The sequence below is a fragment of the Aphelocoma coerulescens genome, chromosome 4, assembly GCF_041296385.1.
Source record: "Aphelocoma coerulescens isolate FSJ_1873_10779 chromosome 4, UR_Acoe_1.0, whole genome shotgun sequence".
In the NCBI taxonomy this organism is placed as follows: domain Eukaryota; kingdom Metazoa; phylum Chordata; class Aves; order Passeriformes; family Corvidae; genus Aphelocoma; species Aphelocoma coerulescens.
In genome coordinates this window covers 77724940-77750181 of record NC_091017.1, presented here as the reverse complement: position 1 = coordinate 77750181, position 25242 = coordinate 77724940, and the positions used below count along the sequence as shown (strand labels likewise).

Below are 25242 nucleotides of genomic sequence, written 5' to 3'. Positions count from 1 at the left end.
TTTCCTGCCTCTTTTTTCTCCCCTTTTCCCCTCCCTTTTTTCCCATTTCCTGCCTCTTTTTTCTCCCCTTTTCCCTCCTCTTTTCCCTCCCTTTTTTCCCATTTCCTTCCTCTTTTTTCTCCCCTTTTCCCTCCCCTTTTCCCCTCCCTTTTTCCCCATTTCCTGCCTCTTTTTTCTCCCCTTTTCCCTCCTCTTTTCCCCTCCCTTTTTTCCCATTTCCTGCCTCTTTTCCCTCCTCTTTTTCCCTCCCTTTTTTCCCATTTCCTGCCTCTTTTTTCTCCCCTTTTCCCTCCCTTTTTTCCCATTTCCTGCCTCTTTTTTCTCCCCTTTTCCCTCCTCTTTTCCCTCCCTTTTTTTCCCATTTCCTGCCTCTTTTTTCTCCCCTTTTCCCCTCCCTTTTTTTCCCATTTCCTGCCTCTTTTTTCTCCCCTTTTCCCCTCCCTTTTTTTCCTATTTCCTGCCTCTTTTTTCTCCCCTTTTCCCTCCTCTTTTTCCCATCCCTTTTTTCCCATTTCCCTCCTCTTTTTTTCCCCTTTTCCCCCCTCTTTTCCCCTCCCTTTTTTCCCATTTCCTGCCTCCTTTTTCTCCCCTTTTCCCTCCTCTTTTTCCCATCCCTTTTTTCCCATTTCCTGCCTCTTTTTTCTCCCCTTTTCCCTCCCTTTTTTCCCATTTCCTGCCTCTTTTTTCTCCCCTTTTCCCTCCCTTTTTTCCCATTTCCTGCCTCTTTTCCCTCCTCTTTTCCCTCCCTTTTTTTCCCATTTCCTGCCTCTTTTTTCTCCCCTTTTCCCCTCCCTTTTTTCCCCATTTCCTGCCTCTTTTTTCTCCCCTTTTCCCTCCTCTTTTTCCCTCCCTTTTTTCCCGTTTCCTGCCTCTTTTTTCTCCTCTTTTTCCCTCCCTTTTTTCCCATTTCCTGCCTCTTTTTTCCTCTTCTTTTTCCCTCCCTTTTTTCCCATTTCCTGCCTCTTTTTTCTCCCCTTTTTCCCTCCCTTTTTTCCCTCCCTTTTTTCCCATTTCCTGCCTCTTTTTTCTCCCCTTTTCCCTCCTCTTTTTCCCTCCCTTTTTTTCCCATTTCCTGCCTCTTTTTTCTCCCCTTTTTCCCTCCCTTTTTTCCCATTTCCTGCCTCTTTTCCCTCCTCTTTTTCCCTCTATTTTTTCCCTCCCTTTTTTCCCATTTCCTGCCTCTTTTTTCTCCCCTTTTTCCCTCCCTTTTTTCCCATTTCCTGCCTCCTTTTTCTCCCCTTTTCCCTCCTCTTTTTCCCTCCCTTTTTTCCCCATTTCCTGCCTCTTTTTTCTCCCCTTTTCCCTCCTCTTTTTCCCTCCCTTTTTTCCCATTTCCTGCCTCTTTTTTCTCCCCTTTTCCCTCCTCTTTTTCCTCCCTTTTTTCCCATTTCCTGCCTCTTTTTTTCTCCCCTTTTCCCTCCTCTTTTTCCCTCCCTTTTTTTCCCATTTCCTGCCTCTTTTTTCTCCCCTTTTCCCTCCTCTTTTCCCTCCCTTTTTTCCCATTTCCTGCCTCTTTTTACTCCTCTTTTCCCTCCTCTTTTTCCCTCCCTTTTTGCCCATTTCCTGCCTCTTTTTTCTCCCCTTTTCCCCTCCCTTTTTTTCCCATTTCCTGCCTCTTTTTTCTCCCCTTTTCCCTCCTCTTTTTCCTCCCTTTTTTCCCATTTCCTCCCTCTTTTTTCTCCCCTTTTCCCCTCCCTTTTTTCCCATTTCCTCCCTCTTTTTTCTCCCCTTTTCCCTCCCTTTTTTCCCATTTCCTGCCTCTTTTTTCTCCCCTTTTCCCTCCCCTTTTTCCCTCCCTTTTTCCCCATTTCCTGCCTCTTTTTTCTCCCCTTTTCCCTCCTCTTTTTCCCTCCCTTTTTTCCCATTTCCTGCCTCTTTTTTCTCCCCTTTTCCCTCCCCTTTTTCCCTCCCTTTTTCCCCATTTCCTGCCTCTTTTTTCTCCCCTTTTCCCTCCTCTTTTTCCCTCCCTTTTTCCCCATTTCCTGCCTCTTCTTTCTCCTCTTTTTCCCTCCCTTTTTTCCCATTTCCTGCCTCTTTTTTCTCCCCTTTTCCCTCCTCTTTTCCCTCCCTTTTTCCCCATTTCCTGCCTCTTTTTTCTCCCCTTTTCCCTCCTCTTTTTCCCTCCCTTTTTTCCCATTTCCTGCCTCTTTTTTCTCCCCTTTTTCCCTCCCTTTTTCCCCATTTCCTACTGCCTTTTTCTCCCCTTTTCCCTCCTCTTTTTCCCTCCTCTTTTTCCCTCCCTTTTTTCCCCATTTCCTGCCTCTTTTTTCTCCCCTTTTCCCTCCCTTTTTTCCCCATTTCCTGCCTCTTTTTTCTCCCCTTTTCCCTCCTCTTTTCCCCTCCCTTTTCCCCCATTTCCTACCTCCTTTTTCTCCCCTTTTCCCTTACCCCCCTTTTCCCCCTTTTATCCTTTATTCCCCTCTTCCCCCTTTATCCCCCCTATAGTTTTTCCATCCAGGAAAAACCCAACCCCTCCCTACGTGTGGCTTATTGTTATTGAGGTGTTTTTTTCCCCTTTTTCAGACAGGAAAGCAGCTCTGGAAGCCGTGATGAAAACTTTAGGGCCGGGATTCCTGGCTGAGTTCAAGAAACACAAATCCCTTCAGGCGGCCGTGCAGGAATCGCTGGCTTCCAGCAAATCCCAATCCCACGGAACCCAAAGCAGAACTCCTGGGAATTCCAAGAAGATTTTCAAAACCACTTCGACTCCCAAACTTGCCAAAAAAGATGGAGCAGCCCTATCAAAGCCCAGCTCCTCCTCTTCCAAAGCTGATGAGGGGAAAAAAGAGCTGGAAAAGGAGGAGGATCCGGCAGCGGGAAGCAGCAAAGCTCATCCCGTTTCCTACAACAGGGTGAGTTCCTGCTCCAATTCCTGCCCTTTTCCAGCTTTTCTTTGGGATTTACCCCCGGGAAATCCTTGCTGCTGCTCCTTCCCTGCTGGCTGCAGGTGAGGATCGAGGAATTATGGGATGGGGATGGGTTTGGGAGAGACGCCTTCAAGGTTTATTCGGCTTTTTCGCCTTTTCCCGGTTTCCCCTTTGGTTTTTTCGCTCTTTTTTTCTTCCTCCTTTTTCCCTCCTTTTTCCCTCCTTTTTCCCTCCTTTTTCCTCCCTTTTTCCTCCCTTTTTCCTCCCTTTTTCCTCCCTTTTTCCTCAGTTTTTCCTCCCTTTTTCCTCCCTTTTCCCTCCCTTTTCCCCCCCTTTCCCTCTTTTTTCCCCCTTTTTCCCCCTTTCCTCCTTTTCTTCCCCTCATTCCCCTTTTTTCCCCTTTTTCCCCCTTTTCCCCCTTTTCCCCTCATTCCCCCCCTTTTTCCCCCTTTTTTCTTCTTTTTTCCCCCTTTCCCTCCCTTTTCCCTCCCTTTTCCCTCCTTTCCCCCCCTTCCCCCCCCTTCTCCTCCTTTCCCTCCCTTTTTCCTCCCTCTTTCCCCCTTTTTTCCCCCCTTTCCCTCTTTTTTCCCCCTTTTTCCCCATTTCCTCTTTTTCTTCCCCTCATTCCCCTTTTTCCCCCTTTTTCCCCATTTGTTCCCCCTTGTTCCCCCTTGTTCCCCCTTGTTCCCCCTTTCTCCCCCTTTCTCCCCCTTTCTCCCCCTTTCTCCCCCTTTTTCCCCTTTTTCCCCTTTTTCCCCTTTTTCCCCTTTTTCCCCTTTTTCCCCTTTTTCCCCTTTTTCTCCTTTTTCCCCCTTTTTCCCCTTCTCCCTCTTTTTTCCCCTTTTCCCCTTTTTCCCATTTTTTCTACTTTCCCCCCTTCCCCCTTTTTCCCCCCTTTCCCCCCCCTTTTCCCCCTCTTTCCCCCTTTTTCCTCCTTTTCCCCCTTTTCCTTTCCCCCTTTTTCTTCCTCCCTTCCCCCCCTTCCCCCCCTTTCTCCCCTTTTCTCCCCCTTTTCCCCCCCTTTTCCCCCCCTTTTTCCCCCTTTCTTCCCCCTTTTTTCCCCCTTTTTCCCCCTTTTTCTCCCTTTTCCCCCCTTTTCCCCTTTTTCCCCTTTTTTTCCCCTTTTCCCCCTTTTCCTTCCCCCCTTTTCCTTCCCCCCTTTTTCCCCCCTTTTTCCCCCCTTTTTCCCCCCTTTTCCCCCCCTTTTCCCCCCCTTTCCCCCCCTTTTCCCCCCCTTTTCCCCCCTTTTCCCCCCTTTTTCCCTCCCTTTTCCCCCCCTTCCCCCCTTCTCCCCCTTTTGCCCCCCTTTTGCCCCCCTCTTTCCCCCGCTTTCCTCTGCTTTCCTCCTCTTTCCTCCTTTTTTCCCCTTCTTTCCCCTTTTTTTCCCCTTTTCCCCCTTTTCCTTTCCCCCTTTTTTTCCTTTCCCCCTTTTTCTTCCCCCCTTTCCCCCCCTTTCCCCCCCTTCCCCCCCTTTTCCCCCTTTTCCCCCTCTTCCCCCCTTTTTCCCCCCTTTTTCCCCCCTTTTTCCCCCTTTTTCCCCCCTTTTTCCCCCTTCTCCCCCCTTTTTCCCCCTTCTCCCCCCTTTTTCCCCCTTTTCCCCCTTTTCCCCCCTTTTTCCCTCCTTTCCCTCCCCTTTTTTCCCCCCTTTTTCCCACCTTTCTCCCCTTTTTCCCCCTTTCCCCCCCTTTTCCCCTTTTTCCCCTTTTTTTCCCCTTTTCCCCCTTTTCCTTTCCCCCTTTTTCTCCCTTTTCCCCCCCTTTTCCCCCCCTTTTCCCCCCTTTTCCCCCTTTTTCCCCCTTTTTCCCCTTTTTCCCCCTTTTTCCCCCCTTTTCCCCCCTTCTCCCCCTTTTTCCCCCCTTTTCCCCCTTTGTTCCCCCCTTTTTTCCCCCCCTTTCCCCCCCTTTTCCCCCTTCTTTTTCCCTCCTTTTCCCCCCTTTTTCCGCCTTTTTCCCCCTTTTCCCCCTTTTTTCCCCCTTTTTCTTTTCCTTTCCCCCTTATTCTTCCCCCTTCCCCCCCCTTCCCCCCCTTTTTTTCCCCTTTTCCCCCTTTTCCTTTCCCCCTTTTTCTTCCTCCCTTCCCCCCCTTTTCCCCCCCTTTTTCCCCCCTTTTCCCCCCTTTTCCCCTGTTTCCCCTTTTTTTCCCCTTTTCCCCCTTTTTCTTCCCCCCTTTTTCTTCCCTTTTTCCCCCTTTTTCCCCCTTTTCCCCCCTTTTCCCCCCTTTTTCCCCCCTTTTTCCTCCCTTTATCCCCCCCTCTTTCCCCCTCTTTCCCCCTTTTTCCTCCTTTTTCCCCCCTTCTTTCCCCTTTTTTCCCCTTTTCCCCCTTTTCCTTTCCCCCTTTTTCTCCCCCCTCTTTCCCCCTTTTCCCCCTTTTTTCCCCCTTTTTCTTTTCCTTTCCCCCTTTTCTTCCTCCCTTCCCCCCCTTTCTTCCCCCCCCTTCCCCCCCCTTCCCCCCCTTTCCCCCCTTTTTCCCCCTTTCTCCCCCTTTTTTCCCCCCCTTTCCCCCCCTTTTCCCCCTTCTTTTTCCGTCCTTTTTCCCCCCTTCCCCCCCCCTTTTCCCCCCTTTTCCCCTATTTTTCCCCCCCTTTTCCCCCCTTTCCCCCCCTTCCCCCCCCTTCCCCCCCCTTTCCCCCCCTTTCCCCCCTTCCCCCCTTTTCCCCCTTCTTTTCCCTCCTTTTCTCCCCTTTTTCCGCCTTTTTCCCTTTTCCCCCTTTTTTCCCCCCCTTTTTCTTTTCCTTTCCCCCTTATTCTTCCCCCTTCCCCCCCCTTTCCCCCCCCTTTTTCCCCTTTTCCCCCTTTTCCTTTCCCCCTTTTTCTTCCTCCCTTCCCCCCCTTTCTCCCCCTTTTCCCCCCTTTTTCCCCCTTTTTTCCCCCCCTTTTTCTCCCCTTTTCCCCCTTTTTTTCCTCTCATTCCCAATTTCCTCCCTTTCCCCCCCTTTCCCCCCCCTTTCCCCCCCTTTCCCCCCCTCTCCCCCCCTTTTCCCCCCCTTTTTCCCCCCCTTTCCCCCCCTTTTTCCCCTTTCTTCCCCCTTTTTTCTCCCTTTCCCCCCCTTTTCCCCCCTTTATTCCCCCCTTTATTCCCCCCTTTATTCCCCCCTTTGTCCCGCTTTCTCCCCCCTTTTTCCCCCCTTCCCCCCCTTTTTCCCCCCTTTTTCCCCCCTTTTCCCCCTTTTTCCCCCCTTTTTCTTTTCCTTTCCCCCTTATTCTTCCCCCCCCTTTTCCCCCCCTTTTTTCCCCCTTTTCCTCCCTTTTTTCCCCTTTTCCCCCTTTTCCTTTCCCCCTTTTTCTTCCTCCCTTCCCCCCTTTTTCCCCCTTCCCCCCTTTCCCCCCCTTTCCCCCCCTTTCCCCCCCTTTCCCCCCCTTTTCCCCCCCTTTTCCCCCCCTTTTTCCCCCCCTTTCCCCCCCTTCCCCCCCTTTTCCCCCCTTTTCCCCCCTTTTCCCCCTTTTCTTTCCCTTTTTCCCCCTTTTCCCCCCCTTTTCCCCCCTTTTTCCCTCCCTTTTCCCTCCCTTTTCCCCCTTTCTTCCCCCTTTTTCCCCCCCTTTTTTCCCCTTTTCCCCCTTTTTCCCCCTTTTTCCCCCTTTTTCCCCCTTTTTCCCCCTTTTTCCCCCTTTTATTCCCCCCTTTTTCCCCCCTTTTTCCCTCCTTTCCCTCCCCTTTTTTCCCCCCTTTTTCCCCCCTTTCCCCCCTTTTCCCCCCCTTTATTCCCCCCTTTATTCCCCCCTTTATTCCCCCCTTTATTCCCCCCTTTCCCCCCCCTTTCCCCCCCCTTTCCCCCCCTTTTCCCCCCCTTTTTCCCACTTTTTCCCCTTTTTTTCTCCTTTTCCCCCTTTTCCTTTTCCTTTCCCCCCTTTTTCCCCTCCTTCCCCCCCTTCCCCCCTCCCCCTTTCCCCCCTCCCCTCCCCCTCCATTCCCACCCCTCCCCCCCATCCCCCCCTTTCTCCCCTTCCCCCCTTTTCCCCCCTTTTCCCCCCTTTTCCCCCCTTTTCCCCCCTTTTCCCTCCCTTTTCCCCCCTTTTCGCCCCCTTTTCCCCCCCTTTTTCCCCCCTTTTCCCCCCTTTTCCCCCCCTTTTTACCCCCCTTTTTCCCCCCCTTTTCCCCCCCCTTTTTCCCCCCCCTTTTTCCCTCCTTTTCCCCCCCTTTTCCCCCCCTTTTCCCCCTTTTCCCCCTTTTCCCCCTTTTCCCCCTTTTCCCCCTTTTCCCCCTTTTTCCCCCTTTTTCCCCCTTTTTCCCCCTTTTTCCCCCTTCTCCCTCTTTTTTCCCCTTTTCCCCTTTTTCCCATTTTTTCTACTTTCCCCCCTTCCCCCCTTTTCCACCCCTTCCCCCCCCCCTTTCCCCCCCTTTTCCCCCCTTTCCCCCCTTTTCCCCCCCTTTTCCCCCTCTTTCCCCCTTTTTCCTCCTTTTCCCCCTTTTCCTTTCCCCCTTTTTCTTCCTCCCTTCCCCCCCTTTCTCCCCCTTTTCCCCCCCTTTTTCCCCCTTTCTTCCCCCTTTCTTCCCCCTTTTTCCCCACTTTTTCCCCCTTTTTCTCCCTTTTCCCCGCTTTTCCCCTTTTTCCCCTTTTTTTCCCCTTTTCCCCCTTTTCCTTTCCCCCTTTTTCTTCCCCCTTTTTCCCCCTTTTTCCCCCTTTTTCCCCCTTTTCCCCCCCTTTTCCCCCTTCTTTTTCCGTCCTTTTTCCCCCCTTTTTCCCTCCCTTTTCCCTCCCTTTTCCCTCCCCTTTTCCCCCCTTTTTCCCCCCTTTTCCCCCCCTTTTCCCCCCCTTTTTCCCCCCTTTTCCCTCCTTTTCCCCCCCCTTTTCCCCCCCCTTTTCCCCCCCCTTTTCCCCCCCATTTCCCCTCCCTTTCTTCCCCCTTTTCCCCCCTTTATTCCTCCCTTTATTCCCCCCTTTTTCCCCCCTTTCCCCCCCTCCCCCCCTTTTCCCCCCTTTTCCTCCCTTTTCCCCCCTTTCCCCCCCCCTTTCCCCCCCCTTTTCCCCCCCCTTTTTCCCCCCCTTTTTCCCCCCTTTTCCCCCCTTTCCCCCCCCTTTTCCCCCCTTTTTCCCCTTTTTCTCCCCTTTTCCCCCTTTTTTCCTCTCATTCCCAATTTCCTCCCTTTCCCCCCCTTTCCCCCCCTTTTCCCCCCCTTTTTCCCTCTTTTTTCCCCCTTTTCCCCCCTTTCCCCCCCCTTTTCCCTCCCTTTTTCCTCCCTTTTCCCCCCCTTTTTCCCCCCTTTTTTCCCCCCTTTTTCCCCCCTTCCCCCCCTTTTTCCCTCCTTTTTCCCCCTCTTTCCCCCTTTCCCCCCCTTTCCCCCCCCTTTTTCCCTCCTTTTTCCCCCTCTTTCCCCCTTTTCCCCCTTTTCCCCCTTCCCCCCCCTTTCCCCCCCCTTTTCCCCCCTTCTCCCCCTTCTCCTCCTTTCCCTCCCCCTTTTTCCCCCCTTTTTCCTCCCTTTTCCCCCCTTTATTCCCCCCTTTATTCCCCCCTTTTTCCCCCCCTTTTTCCCCCCCTTTTTCCCCCCCTTTTCCCCCCCTTTTTCCCCCTTTTTCCCCCCTTTTCCCCCCTTTCCCCCCCCTTTTCCCCCCTTTTTCCCCTTTTTCTCCCCTTTTCCCCCTTTTTTCCTCTCATTCCCAATTTCCTCCCTTTCCCCCCCTTTTCCCCCCTTTTCCCTCCCTTTTACCTCCCTTTTCCCCCCCTTTTCCCCCCCTTTTCCCCCCTTTCTTCCCCTTTTTTCCCCCCTTTTTCTCCCCCTTTTTTCCCCCCTTTTTCCCCCCCTTTTTCCCTCCTTTTTCCCCCCTTTATTCCCCCCTTTTTCCCCCCTTTTTCCCTCCTTTCCCTCCCCTTTTTTCCCCCCTTTTCCCCCCCCATCCCACCCCTCCCCACTGCTCCATCCTCCCCTCAGGAATTCCTCCTTGCCCTGTTGTTCCCAGCTGCTCCGGGAGGACCTGCTCAGCTGTGGCACCGTGCTGCACCTCTCCGATTTACCCGACCAGGGATTTTCCGACCAGGACATCAAAAAAATCGTCCAACCCTTCGGAAAAGTCAGCGACCTCATCGTGCTGCGCTCCCGCAACGAGGTGAGCCCAGCCCTGGGCAAAAAAAAGCTGGGAATGGGAAAAACTTCCCAAAAATCCCACCCGGCACTGCCTGCAAAGGCCGATCCAGCTCCTTTCCCACTCCAAATGCTGGGATTTTGGATGGATAAATCTCTTTTTTCCCCTCTTTTTCCCCTCTTTTTCCCCTCTTTTTCCCCCCTTTTTCCCCTCTTTTTCCCCCCTTTTTCCCCTCTTTTTCCCCTCTTTTTCCCCTCTTTTTCCCCTCTTTTCCCCCCTTTTTCCCCCCTTTCCCCCCCTTCCCCCCCTTTTTTCCCCCCTTTTTTCTCCCCCTTTTTTCCCCCTTTTTCCCCCCTTTTTTCCCCTTTTTTCCCCTCTCCTGTTTTTTTAACTGTTTTTTTACACTTTTTTTCTTCCTCTTTTTTTTCCTCTTTTTTCCCCGTTTCCTGTTGCTTTTTTCTCCCCTTTTCCGTTATTCCCCCTTTTCCCTTTTTTTGCTTTTTCCCTTTTTCCCTTTTTTCCCTTTTTCCCTTTTCCCCTTTTTCCCCTTTTTTCCCTTTTCCCCTTTTCCCCTTTTTCCCCTTTTTCCCCTTTTTCGCCTTTTCCCCTTTTTTCCCTTTTTCCCTTTTTTCCCTTTTTTCCTTTATTTCCCTTTTCCCCCCTTTTCCCTTCCCCCCCTTTTTTCTCCCTTTTTCTCCCCTTTTCCCCCCCTCTTTTTCCCTTTTTCCCTTTCCCCATTTCCCCTCTTTTCCCCTCTTTTCCCCCTCTTTTCCCCCCTTTTTCCCCCCTTTCCCCCCCTTCCCCCCCCTTTTTTCCCCCCTTTTTTCCCCCTTTTTTTCCCCTTTTTTCCCCTCTCCTGTTTTTTTAACTGGTTTTTTACACTTTTTTTCTTCCTCTTTTTTTTCCTCTTTTTTCCCCGTTTCCTGTTGCTTTTTTCTCCCCTTTTCCGTTATTCCTCCTTTTCCCTTTTTTCGCTTTTTTCGCCTTTCCCCTTTTCCCCCTTTTCCCCCTTTTTCCCCTTTTTCCCTTTTCCCCTTTTTCCCTTTTTCCCCTTTTTCCCTTTTCCCCTTTTTCCCTTTTTCCCCTTTTTCCCTTTTCCCCCTTTTCCCCTTTTCCCCTTTTTCCCCTTTTCCCCTTTTTCCCTTTTCCCCTTTTTCCCCTTTTCCCCCTTTTTCCCCTTTTCCCCTTTTTCCCTTTTTTCCTTTATTTCCCTTTTCCCCCCTTTTCCCTTCCCCCCCTTCTTTCTCCCTTTTTCTCCCCTTTCCCCCCCTCTTTTTCCTCTCCTTTTCCCTTTTTCCTTTCCCCATTTCCCCTCTTTTTCCCCTCTTTTTCCCCTCTTTTCCCCTCTTCCCCCCCTTCCCCCCCTTTCCCCCTTTTTCCCCCCTTTTTCCCCCCTTTTTCCCCCCTTTCCCCCCCTTTCCCCCTTTTTCCCCCCTTTTTCCCCCCTTTTTCCCCCCTTTCCCCCCCTTTCCCCCTCTTTTTCCCCTCTTTTTCCCCTCTTTTCCCCTTTCTCCTCTTTTTTCCTTCCCTTTTTCCCTTTCCCTTCCCTTTTTCCCTTTCACTTTTCTCCATTTTCCCTCTTTTCCCTCTTTTTTCTTCCTTCTCTTTTCCCCCTTGTTTCCTTCTTTCCCCCCCTTTTCCCCTTCCTTTTTCCCTTCCCTTTTTCCCATCTTCCCCTCTTTTTTCCTCTTTTTTCCCCTTTTCCTCCCTTTTTTCTCCCCTTTTTTCTCGTTTCTGCCCCTTTTTTCTCCCCTTTTCCATTATTCCCCCTTTTCCCTTTTTTTGCTTTTTCCCTTTTTTTGCTTTTTTCCCTTTTTTCCTTTTTCCTCTTTTTCCCCTTTTTCCCCTTTTTCCCTTTTTCCCTTTTTCCCTTTTCCCCTTTTTCCCCTTTTTCCCTTTTTTCCCCTTTTTCCCTTTTCCCCCTTTTTTCCTTTATTTCCCTTTTCCCCCCTTTTCCCTTCCCCCCCTTTTTTCTCCCTTTTTCTCCCCTTTTCCCCCCCTCTTTTTCCCTTTTTCCCTTTCCCCCTTTTCCCCCTTTTCCCCCCTTTTCCCCCCTTTTCCCCTTTTTCCCCCTTTTTCCCCTTTTTCCCCTTTTTCCCCCTTTTTCCCCCTTTTTCTCCCTTTTTCTCCCTTTTTCTCCCTTTTTCTCCCTTTTTCTCCCTTTTTCCCCCTTTTTCCCTCTTTTTCCCTCTTTTTCCCTCTTTTTCTCTCTTTTTCCCTCTTTTTCCCTCTTTTTCCCTCTTTTTCCCCCCTTTTCCCCCCTTTTCCCCCCTTTTCCCCCCTTTTCCCCCCTTTTCCCCCCCTTTCCCCCTATTTCCCCCCCTTTTCTCCCCCTTTTCCCCCCTTTATTCTCCCCTTTTTTCCCCCTTTTTCCCCCCCCTTTTTTCCCCCTTTTTCTCCCCCTTCTTTCCCCCATCTTTCCCCCTTTCCCCCCCTTTTTCCCCCTTTTTCTCCCCCTTTTTCCCCCTTTTTCTCCCCCTTTTTCCCCCTTTTTCCCCCTTTTTCCCCCTTTTTCCCCCCTTTTCCCCCCTTTTTCTCCCCCTTTTTTCCCCTTTTTTCCCCTTTTCCCCCTTTTTCCCCCTTTTTCCCCCTTTTTCCCCCCTTTTTCCCCCCTTTTCCCCCCTTTTCTCCCCCTTTTTTCCCCTTTTTTCCCCTTTTCCCCCTTTTTCCCCCCTTTTCCCCCCTTTTCCCCCCTTTTTCTCCCCCTTTTTTCCCCTTTTTTCCCCTTTTTCCCCTTTTTTCCCCCTTTTTCTCCCCCTTTTTTCCCCCTTTTTCCCCCTTTCCCCCCTTTATTCCCTCCCCACTCTCACCCTCTCCACCACCTCCCCAAACCCCCCCCCCCCCCCCCATTTACCAACCTCCACCTCCGCCCTTTTCCCACACCACAAAACCCCGCGGAATTCCGGGAATTCCGGGAAATCTGGGAATTCCGGCGCTCCCAGGCCTACCTGGAGATGAACTACAAGGAGGCCGTGATGGCCGCCGTCAAATTCGGGGAGACGGCGCCGGTGCTGCTCAACGGGAAACGGATCCGGATCAGCGTCGCCGAGAGACCCCGAGCGGGATCCGGGCAGGTGGGAACGGGAACGGGAACGGGAACGGGAACGGGGGTGGGAAATGGGGGTGGGAAATGGGGGTGGGGATGGGAAATGGGAAATGGGGATGGGAATGGGGATGGGAAATGGGGATGGGGAATGGGAATGGGGATGGGAATGGGGAATGGGAAATGGGGATGGGAATGGGGATGGGAAATGGGAATGGGAATGGGGGTGGGAAATGGGGATGGGAAATGGGAATGGGGATGGGAAATGGGGATGGGAATGGGGGTGGGAAATGGGGATGGGAAATGGGAATGGGAATGGGAACGGGGGTGGGAAATGGGGATGGGAAATGGGAATGGGGATGGGAATGGGGATGGGGGTGGGAAATGGGGATGGGGATGGGGAATAGGGACGGGAATGGGAACAGGAACGCGGCTCTGGAGAGTGGGAATGGCAGCCTGGGAATGGGAATGGGAACGGGAATGGGGATGGGAATGGGGAGTGGGAGAGTGGGAATGGGAATGGGAACGAGAATGGGAGTGGGAACAGGAATGGGAACGGGAATGGGAATGGGAACAGGAATGGGGATTGGGAGTGGGAACGAGAGTGGGGAATGGGAACGGGGATGGGGATGGGAATGGGGATGGGGGTGGGAGTGGGGATGGGGATGGGAATAGGGATGGGGATGGGAATGGGAATGGGGATGGGGATGGGAATGGGGATGGGAAATGGGGATGGGAAAGGGGATGGGAAATGGGGATGGGGATGGGAAATGGGAACAGGAACGGGAATGGGAATGGGAATGGGAACGGGGGTGGGAAATGGGAATGGGGATGGGAAATGGAGATGGGAAATGGGGGTGGGGATGGGGATGGGAGTGGGAATGGGATTGGGAATGGAGAGAGGGATGGAGTGGGAGAGTGGGAATGGGAATGGGAGTGGGAACAGGAATGGGGATGGGGATGGGGGATGGGGGTGGGGATGGGAATGGGAAATGGGGATGGGGACAGGGACAGGGAATAGGGACGGGAATGGGAACAGGAACGCGGCTCTGGAGAGTGGGAATGGCAGCCTGGGAATGGGAATGGGGATGGGGATGGAAGTGGGGATGGGAGTGGGAGAATGGGAATGGGAACGAGAATGGGAGTGGGAACAGGAATGGGAACGGGGATGGGAATGGGAACAGGAACAGGAATGGGGATTGGGAATGGGAACAAGAATGGGGATTGGGAGTGGGAACGAGAGTGGGGAATGGGAACGGGGATGGGGATGGGAGTGGGAATGGGAAATGGGGATGGGGATGGGAACAGGGACAGGGAATAGGGACGGGAATGGGAACAGGAACGTGGCTCTGGAGAGTAGGAATGGCAGCCTGGGAATGGGAATGGGAATGGGAATGGGGATGGGGATGGGAATGGGGATGGAAGTGGGGATGGGAGTGGGAATGGGAATGGGAATGGAGAGAGGGATGGAGTGGGAGAGTGGGAACGGGAATAGGGATGGGGAATGGGAATGGGAACAGGAATGGGAACGGGAACAGGAATGGGAACGGGAATGGGGATGGGAATGGGAGTGGGAATGGGAATGGGAACGGGGATGGGAATGGAAATGGGGATGGGAAATGGGAATGGGAGTGGGAACGGGAGTGGGAGTGGGAATGGGAGTGGGGATGGGGATGGGAACAGGAATGGGAATGGGGAGTGGGAGTGGGAGCGGGAATGGGAGCCACAGAGAGAGGGAATGGGAATGGGAGAGTGGGAACGGGAATGGAGAATGGGGATGGGAGTGGGGATGGGAACAGGAACAGGAACGGGAACGGGAACGGGGATGGGGATTGGGAGTGGGAATGGGAACGGGGAACAGGAACAGGAGTGGGAATGGGAACGGGAATGGGGCTCTGGAGAGTGGGAATGGGAACAGGAACAGGAACAGGAATGGGAATGGGAATGGAAACGGGAATGGGGACAGGAACGAGAATGGGGACGGGAATGGGGAATGGGAATGGGAACAGGAATGGGAACGGGGATGGGAATGGGAACAGGAATGGGAACGGGAATGGGAATGGGAATGGGAACGGGAATGGGAACGGGAATGGGAACGGGGATGGGAATGGGAACAGGAATGGGGACGGGAACGGGAATGGGAACGGGGACGGGAATGGGAACAGGAATGGGAACGGGAACGGGAATGGGGACGGGAATGGGAATGGGGATGGGAACAGGAATGGGAATGGGGACGGGAACGGGAATGGGAACGGGAATGGGAACGGGAATGGGAACAGGAATGGGAACGGGAACGGGAATGGGAACAGGAATGGGAACGGGAATGGGAACGGGAACGGGAACGGGAACAGGAATGGGAACGGGAATGGGAACGGGAATGGGAACGGGAACAGGAATGGGAACAGGAATGGGAACGGGAATGGGAACGGGGACGGGAATGGGAATGGGAACGGGAACGCGGCTCTGGAGAGTGGGAATGGGAGCTGGGGATGGGGATGGGGATGGCAGCCTGGAGAGTTGTTATTGGCCATTATTTCCTGTTATTAGTGATGATTATTAGCAGTTATTAGTGATGATTATTAGCAGTTATTAGTGACGATTATGAACAGTTATCAATGGGTGTTAGCTGTCATTGTTGATGATTATTAGCAGTTATTAGTGATGATTATTAGCAGTTATTATTGATGATTATTGGCAGTTATTACTAATGATTATTAGTAGTTATTGTTAATGATTATGATCATTTATTAGTGATAATTAGCAGTTATTATTAGTGATTATTAACAGATATTATTAATGATTATTAGCAGTTATTATTGATGGTTAATAATTATTGGTGATTATTAGCAGTTATTAATGATTATTAGCAGTTATTGTTAGAGATTACTAGCAGTTATTATTAGTGATTATTAGCAGTTATTATTGATGACTATTAGCAGTTATTATTAGCCATTATTAGGAGTTCTTATTGATGAATATTAGTGATTACCAGCAGTTATTATTAGCGATTATTAGCAGTTATTATTGATGATTATTAGCAGTCATTATTAGCGATTATTAGCTGTCATTACTAGCGATTATTAGCAGTTCTTATTGATGAATATTAGTGATTACTAGCAGTTATTATTAGCGATTATTAGCAGTTATGATTGGTGATTATTAATGATTACTAGCGGTTATTGTTAGCAATTATTAGTAGTTATAATTGATGATTATTAGCAGTCATTATTAGCGATTATTAGTTACTATTAGTGATTATTAACACTATTAGTGATTATTAGCAGTTATTAGTGATTATTAGCAGTTATTGACTATTAGCAGTTATTATTAGCGATTATTAGTTATTAGTGATTATTAGCAGTTATTATTGATGATTACTAGCAGTTATTCTTAACGATTATTAGTTATTATTAGTGATTATTAGCCGCTATTATTAGTGATTATTAGCAGTCATTATTAGCGATTATTAGCAGCTATTATTAGTGATTATTGTTATTTATTATTAGTGATTATTAGCAGCCATTATTAGTGACTACTAGCAGTCATTATTAGCGATTATTAGCAGTTATTATTATTGATTATTAGCAGTTATTAACAGCGATTATTAGCAGTCATTATTAGCCATTATTAGCAGTTATTATTAGTGATTATTAGCAGTTATTAATAGCGATTATTAGCAGTCATTATTAGCCATTATTAGCAGTTATTATTAGTGATTATTAGCAGCCATTATTAGTGACTACTAGCAGTCATTATTAGCCACTATTAGCAGTTATTATTATTGATTATTAGCAGTTATTAATAGCGATTATTAGCAGTCATTATTAGCCATTATTAGCCCTATTTCCATGCCTTTGGATATCCACCCTCTCATTCATTAACAGACTCGAAGGGCTCTCATTTAATTACCCCCGGGCTACATTAGCAATAATTAAGGGCCGTTAATGAACCGCAGGTAGGGCCGTTATTAATAATTAATGGCTGTTATTAATCATTAACCCCTCCGCAGCTGAAGAAAACGGTGAAGAAACGAGTGGCCACCCCCAAAAAGGCCCCGGCGAGCAGCAAGTGAGAGTTAATTAACGCCGGGGCGCTAATTACGGGGCCCGGCCGGGGCTGATTAATTCACGGGGGTTAATTAATGAATGGGCGTTAATTAATGAACATTTGTTGTGCTCCTGCAGGAAAGCTCCGAGCAGCGGCACCAAAGCGCCCAAAGCCCTGCCAGGTGAGGCCGGGGCTCGTTAGTCGTGATTAATTAGTAGTTATTGATTATTAGTTATTAATTATTAGTTATTAATCATTAATTATTAGTTATTAATTATTAATTCTGCATTCCATTGGCTTCCGGGATTTTTAATGGGAAATTTGGGGCTTTCCAGCGGCACCGATTCGGTTCCTTCCTCAGCTAATTAAGCGGCTCTGTTCATCAATTAACCGGCTCTATTAATTAATTAATTGGCCTAATTGATTCCAAATTTATTGCCCTCGATGGGGACTAATTTGCATTAAAATTCCTGGGCTTAATTCTTTTCTGAGCGAATTAATTGCCTTTAGTGCCTAATTTCCTTTATTAATCAATTAAGCGGCTCTATTAATCAATTAAGCGGCTCTATTAATTAATTAATTGGCCTAATTGGTTCCAAATTTATTGCCTTTGATGGGGAATAATTTGCATTAAAATTGCTGGGTTTTCACTTATTCCTGAACGAATTAATTGCCCTTATTGCTTAATTTCCTGTATTAATCAATTAAGCGGCTCTATTAATCAATTAAGCGGCTCTATTAATTAATTAATTGGCCTAATTGGTTCCAAATTTATTGCCTTCGATGGGGAATAATTTGCATTAAAATTCCTGGGCTTAATTCTTTCCTGAGCGAATTAATTGCCTTTAGTGCTTAATTGACTTTATTAATCAATTTACCGGGTGTATTAATCAATTAACCAGCTCTATTAATCAATTTACCGGGTGTATTAATCAATTAACCGGGTGTATTAATCAATTAACCGGCTCTATTAACCAATTAACTGGCTCTATTAATCAATTAACCGGCTCTATTAATCAATTAACCGGCTCTATTAATTGTATTTACCGGGTATATTAATCAATTAACCAGCTCTATTATTGAATTAACCAGATCTCTTAATCAATTAACCGGCTCTATTAACCAATTAATCAGCTCTATTAATCAATTAACTGGTTCTATTAATCAATTCACTGGCTCTATTAATCCATTAACTGCCCCATTAATCAATTAACCAGGTGTATTAATCAACTGGTTCTATTAATCCATTAACCAGCTCTATTAATTAATTAACCAGTTCTATTAATCAATTTACCGGGTGTATTAATCAATTAACCAGCTCTATTAACCAATTAACTGGCTCTATTAATCAATTAACCGGCTCTATTAATCAATTAACCAGCTCTATTAATAAATTAACAGGCTCTATTAACCAATAACTGGCTCTATTAATCAATTAATTGGCTCTATTAACCAATTAATCTGCTCTATTAATCCATTAACCAGCTCTATTAATCAATTAACCAGTTCTATTAATTAATTTACCGGCTGTATTAATCAATTCACTGGCTCTATTAATCTATTAACCAGGTGTATTAACCAATTAACTGGCTCTACTAATTAACTGGCTTTATTAATTATATTTACCGGGTGTATTAATCAATTCACTGGCACTATTAACCAATTAACTGGCTCTATTAATCAATTAACCGGCTCTATTAATCCATTTACCAGGCGTATTAATCAATTAACCGGGTGTATTAATCAATTAACTGGCTGGATTAATAATTAGCCGGCTCTATTAATCAATTAACCAGCTCTATTAATCAATTAACTGGCTTTATTAACCAATTAACCGGCTCTATTAACCAATTAATTGGCTCTATTAATCAATTAACCGGCTCTATTAACCAATTAACTGGCTCTATTAATCAATTCACTGGCACTACTAACCAATTAACTGGCACTATTAATCAATTAACCGGCTCTATTAATCAATTAACTGGATTTATTAATCAATTAACCAGCTCTAGTAACCAATTAACCGGGTTTATTAATCAATTAACCGGCTCAGTTAATTTCCCGGGTGTACTAATCAATTAACCAGTTCTATTAATCGATTAACCGGCTCTATTAATCGATTAACCGGCTCTATTCATCAACCAATTGGCCTAATTAATTAATTAATGAACTCTTCCCCTTCCTTTGGGATTCCCGGGCTGTTCGGAGCCGCTAGGGGGCGCCCTTCCCTATTCGCGGGACCTTCGGAGCCGCTAGGGGGCGCCCTTCCCGATTCGCGGGACCTTCGGAGCCGCTAGGGGGCGCCCTTCCCGATTCCCGTTTTTTTTTTCTTTTCCCGGGATTTTTCGCAGGGAAAAAGGAGAAAGGGAAGAAAACGGCGGCACCGGGAGAGAGGAAAGGAAGGAAAAGCTCCGGAGCGGCAGGTGGGGAAAAACGGGAAAGGGAGGGGAGAGGGGGAATGGGAACACTGGGAATGTGGGGGGGGGGGGGAATGGGGGAAAGAACCTCGGGAAAATGGGGAAAAATGGGGGGAAAAAATGGGGGGAAAAAATGGGGAAAGAACCATGGAAAATGGGAATGGGAACCTTGGGAAAATGGGGGGGAAATGGGAAAATGGGGGGAAAAAATGGGGAAAGAACCATGGGAAAATGGGGGGGAAACACTGGGAAAAATGGGAAAAATGGAAGAAGAACCTTGGGAAAATGGGGGGGAAATGGGAATGGGAACCTTGGGAGATGGGGGGAAAATGGGAAAAGAACCTTGGGAAAAGGGGGAAAAATGGGAAAATGGGGTGAAAAAATGGGGAAAGAACCTTGGGAAAATGGGGGGGAAATGGGAAAAAAGTTCAGGAAAATGGGGAAAAAATGGGAAAAGAACCTTGGGAAAATGGGAATGGGAACCTTGGGAAAATAGGGGGGGGGAATGGGGGAAAGAACCTTGGGAAAAGGGGGGGAAAACACTGGGAAAAATGGAAGAAGAATCTTGGGAAAATGGGGGGAAAATGGGGGGGGAAATTGGGGAAACAACCTTGGGAAAATGGGGAAAAAATGGAAAAGAACCTTGGGGAAATGGGAAAAAACTTTGGGAAAATGGGGGGGAAAATGGGGGAAAGGGAAAAAAACCTTGGGAAAACGGGAATTAAAAACCTTGGGAAAATGGGAAAAAATGGGCAATGAAAGTTGGGAGAATGGGGAAGACCTCAGGAAATGGGGGAAAACTTGGGAAAAACCCTTGGGAAAATGGGGGGAAAAGTGGGAAACTGGGAATTAAAAACTTCGGGAAAGAAACCCATGGGAAAATGGGAGAAGAAAAGTTGGGATAATGGGAAAGCTTCGGGAAGCCGGGAGGAGCCGAGAGAAGCCGAGGGGAGCCGGGGGGATCCGGGAGGAGCCGGGAGGAGCCGAGGGGAGCCGAGAGGAGCCGGGAGGAGGCGGGGGGATCCGGGAGGAGCCGGGGAGAGCCGAGGGGAGCCGGGAGGAGCCGAGGGGAGCCGGGGGGGAGCCGAGGGGAGCCGAGGGGAGCCGGGGGGGAGCCGAGGGGAGCCGAGGGGAGCCGGGAGGAGCCGAGGGGAGCCGGGGGGGAGCCGAGGGGAGCCGAGGGGAGCCGGGAGGAGCCGAGGGGAGCCGAGGGGAGCCGGGAGGAGCCGAGGGGAGCCGGGAGGAGCCGAGGGGAGCCGAGAGGAGGAGCCGGGAGGAGGCGGGGGGATCCGGGAGGAGCCGAGGGGAGGAGCCGAGGGGATCCGGGAGGAGCCGGGGGGAGCCGGGAGGAGCCGAGAGGAGCCGAGGGGAACCGGGGGGAACCGAGAGAAGCCGGGAGGAGCCGGGGGGAGGAGCCGAGGGGAGCCGGGAGGAGCCGAGGGGAGGAGCCGAGGGGAGCCAGGAGGAGCCGAGGGGGGGAGCCGAGGGGGGGATCCGGGAGGAGCCGAGGGGAGCCGGGGGGAGCCGGGAGGAGCCGGGGGGAACCGAGAGAAGCCGGGAGGAGCCGAGGGGAACCGAGAGAAGCCGGGAGGAGCCGGGGGGAACCGAGAGAAGCCGGGAGGAGCCGAGGGGAACCGAGAGAAGCCGGGAGGAGCCGAGGGGAGGAGCCGAGGGGAGCCGGGAGGAGCCGAGGGGAACTAGGGGGAACCGAGAGAAGCCGGGAGGAGCCGAGGGGATCCGGGAGGAGCCGAGAGGAGCCGAGAGGAGCCGAAGCGAGGCCGCGCTGTCTGTCCCTGCAGCCAAAGGTGCGGCCGAGGCTTCCCAAGACTCCCGCAATTCCCAAGATTCCCGCAATTCCCAAGATTCCCGCAATTCCCGGGATTGCCGAGCTGCGGCCGCGGACGGGAAGGACTCGGAGCCGCCGTCGGACGCCGGGAATTGCGCGGAGCCGGCCGGGCCAGGGCCGGATCCCGGGAGCGGCGCGGAGCCGCCCGCTGAGGCCGCGCCAGGGCCGGGTAATTCCCGAAATTCCGGCCCTTTCCAGAGGCTCTTCCAGCGCTGCCGATCCCACCCTGGGAGGGCTCCTGGGACGTGGGGATCAGGGGAAACTCCAGCAAAGGGGGTTCCCGTCTTCCCGCCGTTTTTTCCCCGTTTTCCTGTATTTTTCCCCCATTTTCCTGAGGTTTTTTTCCCCTTTTTTCCAAAGGTTTTTGCCCCATTTTCCCAAGGGTTTTCATTCCCATTTTCCCAACTTTTTCTCCCATTTTACCACTTCTTTTCCCATGTTTTCCCCCATTTTCTCAAGGTTCTTTTCCCCTTTTTTCCCCACTGTCATTTCCCATTTTCCCATTTTTCCCCATTTTCCCAAAGTTCTTAATTTCCATTTTCCCAAGGCTTTTTCCCAATTTTTTCCCATTTTTCTCAACTATTTTCCCCCATTTTCCCAAGATTTTTTTCCGCAATTTTTCCCCCATTTCCCTGTTTTTTCCCCCATTTTCCTAAGGTTTTTTCCCAAAATTTCCCCCCATTTCCCTGAGATTTTTTCTCACTTTCCCATGGTTTTTTCCCCATTTTCCCAAGGTTTTTTTCCCCATTTTCCCAAGGTTTTTTTCCCACAGTTTTTCCCCCCTTTTCCCAATTTTTCCCCCATTTTCCCACCTTTTTCCCCTTTTTCCCAAGGTTTTTTCCCCCATTTCCCCCCCCTTTTCCCACCTTTTTTCCCCATCTTCCCATTTTCCCCCCTTTTCCCGTGTTTTTCCCCATTTTCCCAAGGTTTTTTTCCCCATTTTCTGAAGGCTTTCCCCCCTTTTCCCAATATTTCCCCCCTTTTCCCCATGTTTTTCCCTATTTTCCCACATTTTTTTCTGATTTTCTGAAGGTTTCCCCCCCCCTTTTCCCACAACTTTTCCCCCCTTTTCCCAATTTTTCCCCATTTTCCCCATTTTCCCACATTCTCCCCATTTTCCCAAGGTTTTTCCCCATTTTCCCAATATTTTCCCTTTTCCCATGTTTTTCCCCATTTTCCCAAGGTTTTTTTCCCCACAGTTTTTCCCCCCTTTTCCCAATTTTTCCCCCATTTTCCCCCCCTTTTCCCACCTTTTTTCCCCATCTTCCCGTTTTCCCCCCTTTTTCGCGGTATTTTCCCCCTTCTTCCCAATTTTTCCCCATTTTCCCAAGGTTTTTCCCCTCTTTTTCCCAATTTTTTTCCCATTTTTCTCAACTTTTTTTTCCCCCTTTTCCCAATTTTTTCCCCCTTTTTCCCATGGCTTTCCCCATTTTCTGAAGGTTTTTCCCCCCTTTTCCCACAATTTCTCCCCCCTTTTCCCACAATTTTTCCCCCTTTTTCCCAATTTTTCCCCATTTTCCCACCTTTTTCCCTATTTTCCCAAGGTTTTTTTCCCTATTTTCTGAAGGTTTTTCCCCCCTTTTCCCAATTTTTCTCCATTTTCCCAAGGTTTTTCCCCCCTTTTCCCAGTGTTTTCCCCCTTTTCCCCATGTTTTTCCCCATTTTCCCATTTTTCCCCCCTTTTCCCAATTTTTCCCCATTTTCCCACCTTTTTCCCCATTTTCCCAAGGTTTTTCCCCCCTTTTCCCAATATTTTCCCCCTTTTCCCCATGTTTTTCCCCCATTTTCCCAAGGTTTTTCCCCCTTTTCCCAATTTTCCCCCCTTTTTCACATGGTTTTTCCCCATTTTCCCAATTTTTTTCCCCCATTTTCCCAAGGTTTTCCCCCTTTTTCCCATGGCTTTCCCCATTTTCTGAAAGTTTTTCCCCCCTTTTCCCACAATTTTTCCCCTTTTTCCCAAGTTTTTTTCCCCATTTTCCCAAGTTTTTTTCCCCATTTTCCCAAGTTTTTTTCCCCATTTTCCCAAGGTTTTTCCCCATTTTCCCAATTTTTCCCCCCTTTTCCCCATGTTTTTCCCCCATTTTCCCACCTTTTACCCAAATTTCTCCCCCCTTTTCCCAATTTTTTCCCCCCTTTTCCCAATTTTTCCCCCCTTTTCCCAATTTTTTCCCCCTTTTTCCCTATTTTTCCCCCCTTTTCCCAATTTCCCTCCTTCCCCTTCCCCAGCCCCGTCCCTGCTCCATTCCCAGGCCCTTCCCCGGGATCCCGGCCCCGCAGCCCCTCCCCCAATCCCTGCGCAATTCCCGCCGTTCCCAAGGATTCACCTCCTCCTTTTCCCGCTTTTCCAGAGCCTCCGGCGCCCGCAGCGAGCGGGGAACCCCCGGATGCAGCTGCCAAGGTTGGTGGGAATTTGGGAATGGTGGGAATTTGGGAATGGTGGGAATTGTGGGAATGGTGGGAATTTGGGAATTGTGGGAATGGTGGGAATTGGGGAATGGGGGGAATGGGGGGAATTTGGGAATTGGGGAATGGTGGGAATTGTGGGAATGGTGGGAATGGTGGGAATTGGGGAATTGTGGGAATTGGGGAATTGTGGGAATTTGGGAATTGTGGGAATCGTGGGAATTGTGGGAATTGTGGGAATTGTGGGAATTGGGGAATGGTAGGAATGGTGGGAATTGGGGAATTGTGGGAATGGTGGGAATTGTGGGAATTGGGGAATTGTGGGAATGGTGGGAATTGGGGAATTGGGGGATTGTGGGAATTGGGGAATTGTGGGAATTTGGGAATTGGGGAATTGTGGGAATTGTGGGAATTTGGGAATTGGGGAATCATGGGAATTGGGGAATGGTGGGAATTTGGGAATTGGGGAATCATGGGAATTGGGGAATGGTGGGAATTTGGGAATTGGGGAATCGTGGGAATTGTGGGAATTCCGATCTTTTTCCTGGGAATAACGGCCTGTGATCCCTTGGGATGTGGAGTGTGGCTCATCCCGGAATTCCTGGGGGGTGGGGAGGGAAAAGGGGGAAGGGAAGGGAAGGGAAGGGAAGGGAAGGGAAGGGAAGGGAAGGGAAGGGAAGGGAAGGGAAGGGAAGGGAAGGGAAGGGAAAGGGGAAAAGGGAAAAGGGAAAAGGGAAAAGGGAAAAGGGAAAAGGGAAAAGGGAAGAAGGAAGGGAAAGGAAGGGAAAAGGGAAGGGTAGGAAAGGAAAAGGAAAAGAAGAGGAAAGGGAAGAGAAAAGGGAATGGGAAGGGAAGGGAAGGGAAAAGGGAAAAAGAAAGGGAAGGGAAAAGGGAAGAGGGAAGGGAAAGGGAAGGGGAGGGAAGGGGAGGGGAGGGAAGGGAAAGGGAAGGGAAAGGGGAGGGAAGGGGAGGGAAGGGGAGGGAAGGGAAGGGAAGGGAAGGGAAGGGAAGGGAAGGGAAGGGAAGGGAAGGGAAGGGAAGGGAAGGGAAGGGAAGGGAAGGGAAGGGGAAAAGGAAAGGGGAAAAGGGAAAAGGAAAGGGGAAAAGGGAAAAGGAAAGGGGAAAAGGGAAAAGGGAAAAGGGAAGAAGGAAGGGAAAGGAAGGGAAAAGGGAAGGGAAGGAAAAGGAAAAGAAGAGAAAAGGAAAGGGAAAAGAAAAGGGAATGGGAAGGGAAGGGAAAAGGGAAAAAGAAAGGGAAGGGAAAAGGGAAGAGGGAAGGGAAAGGGAAGGGAAAGGGGAGGGGAGGGAAGGGAAGGGAAGGGGAAAAAGGGAGGGAAGGGGGAAAAGGGAGGGAAAGGAAAAGGAGAAGGGAAGAGGGGGAAGGGAAGAAGAAGGGAAGGGGAGGGAAGGGATAAGGAAAAGCAAGGGGAGGGAAGGAGAGGGAAAAGGGAAAGGGAAGGAAAAGGAAAAGAAGGGAAGGAGAGGGAAAAGGGGGAAGGGAAGAGGGAAGGAAAAAGGGAAGAAGGGAAAAGGGAAGGAAAGGAAAAGGAAGGGAAGAGAAAAGGGAATGGGAAGGGAAGGGAAAAAGGAAAAAGGAAGGGAAAAGAAAAGGAAAAGGAGAGAAGGGAAAAGGGGGAAGGGAAAAGGGGAGGGGAGGGAAAAGAAGGGAAAAGGAAAAGGAAGGGAAGGAGAGGGAAAGGAAAAGGAAAAGGAAAAGGAAGGAGAGGGAAAAGGGAAAAGAAGGGAAGGGAAAAGGGAAAAAGGAAGGGAAAAGGAAAGGGAACGGGAGGGAAAAGGGAGAAGGAAAAAGGGAAGGGAAAGGAAGAGGAGAAGGGAAAAGGGGAAGGGAAAAGGAAGGGGAGGAGAGGGAAGGGAAAATGGAAAAGGGAAGGGAAAGGGAAAAGGAAGGGGAGGAGAGGGAAGGGAAAATGGAAGAGGGAAGGGAAGGGAAAAGGGAAAGGAAAAAGGAAGGGAAAAGGGAGAAAAGGAAAGGGAAAAGGGAAAGGAAGGGGAGGGAAAAGGGGGAAGGGAAAAGGGAAAAGATGGGAAAGGGAAGGGAAAAAGTAAAGGAAAGGAACGGAAAAGGGAGAAGGGAAAAGGGAAGAGGGAAGGAAGAGAAAGGGAAAAGGAAAGGAAGGGGAGGAGAGGGAAAAGGGAAATGGGAAAAGGAAAGGAAGGGGAGGAGAGGGAAAAGGGAAATGGGAAAAGGAAAGGAAGGGGAGGAGAGGGAAAAGGGAAATGGGGGAAGAGAAAAGGGAAGGAAAAGGAAAAAGAAGGGAAAGGAAAAGGAAGGGAAGGGAAAGGGAAAAGGGAGAAGGAGAAGGGAGAAGGAGAAGGGAGAAGGAGAAGGGAGAAGGAGAAGGGAGGAGCGGCTGAGGTTGCCGGGATTCTCCGGCAGGACAAGAAGGACGAGGATGAGGAGCAGGAGGAGGCGGCCGTGCTGCTGCTCTCCGACATTCCCGGGAAGGGCTGCTCCGAGGAGGAGATCCACAGCCTGGCCAGGCCCTTCGGGGGGCTGCGGGACCTGCTGCTCCTGGCCTCGCACGGCAAGGTATTCCTGGGAATGGGGCAGGGATTGCTGGGAATGGGGGAGAGGGATTGC

General features: G+C 49.8%; 1 protein-coding gene across 2 annotated transcripts in view; it reads left to right on the top strand.

Moving 5' to 3' along the window:
• ZNF638 (zinc finger protein 638) overlaps positions 1 to 25242 on the top strand; it is a 91969-nt gene that overhangs the window by 27440 nt on the left and 39287 nt on the right. For both annotated transcript variants that reach the window (XM_069014832.1, XM_069014831.1), the window contains 9 exons: positions 2524 to 2852; positions 8762 to 8908; positions 11827 to 11958; positions 15937 to 15995; positions 16112 to 16155; positions 18326 to 18397; positions 20191 to 20406; positions 22586 to 22635; positions 25039 to 25191. In XM_069014832.1, coding sequence (XP_068870933.1) covers positions 2524 to 2852; positions 8762 to 8908; positions 11827 to 11958; positions 15937 to 15995; positions 16112 to 16155; positions 18326 to 18397; positions 20191 to 20406; positions 22586 to 22635; positions 25039 to 25191 — 1202 coding nt within the window. The remainder of the gene's footprint in view (positions 1 to 2523; positions 2853 to 8761; positions 8909 to 11826; positions 11959 to 15936; positions 15996 to 16111; positions 16156 to 18325; positions 18398 to 20190; positions 20407 to 22585; positions 22636 to 25038; positions 25192 to 25242) is intronic.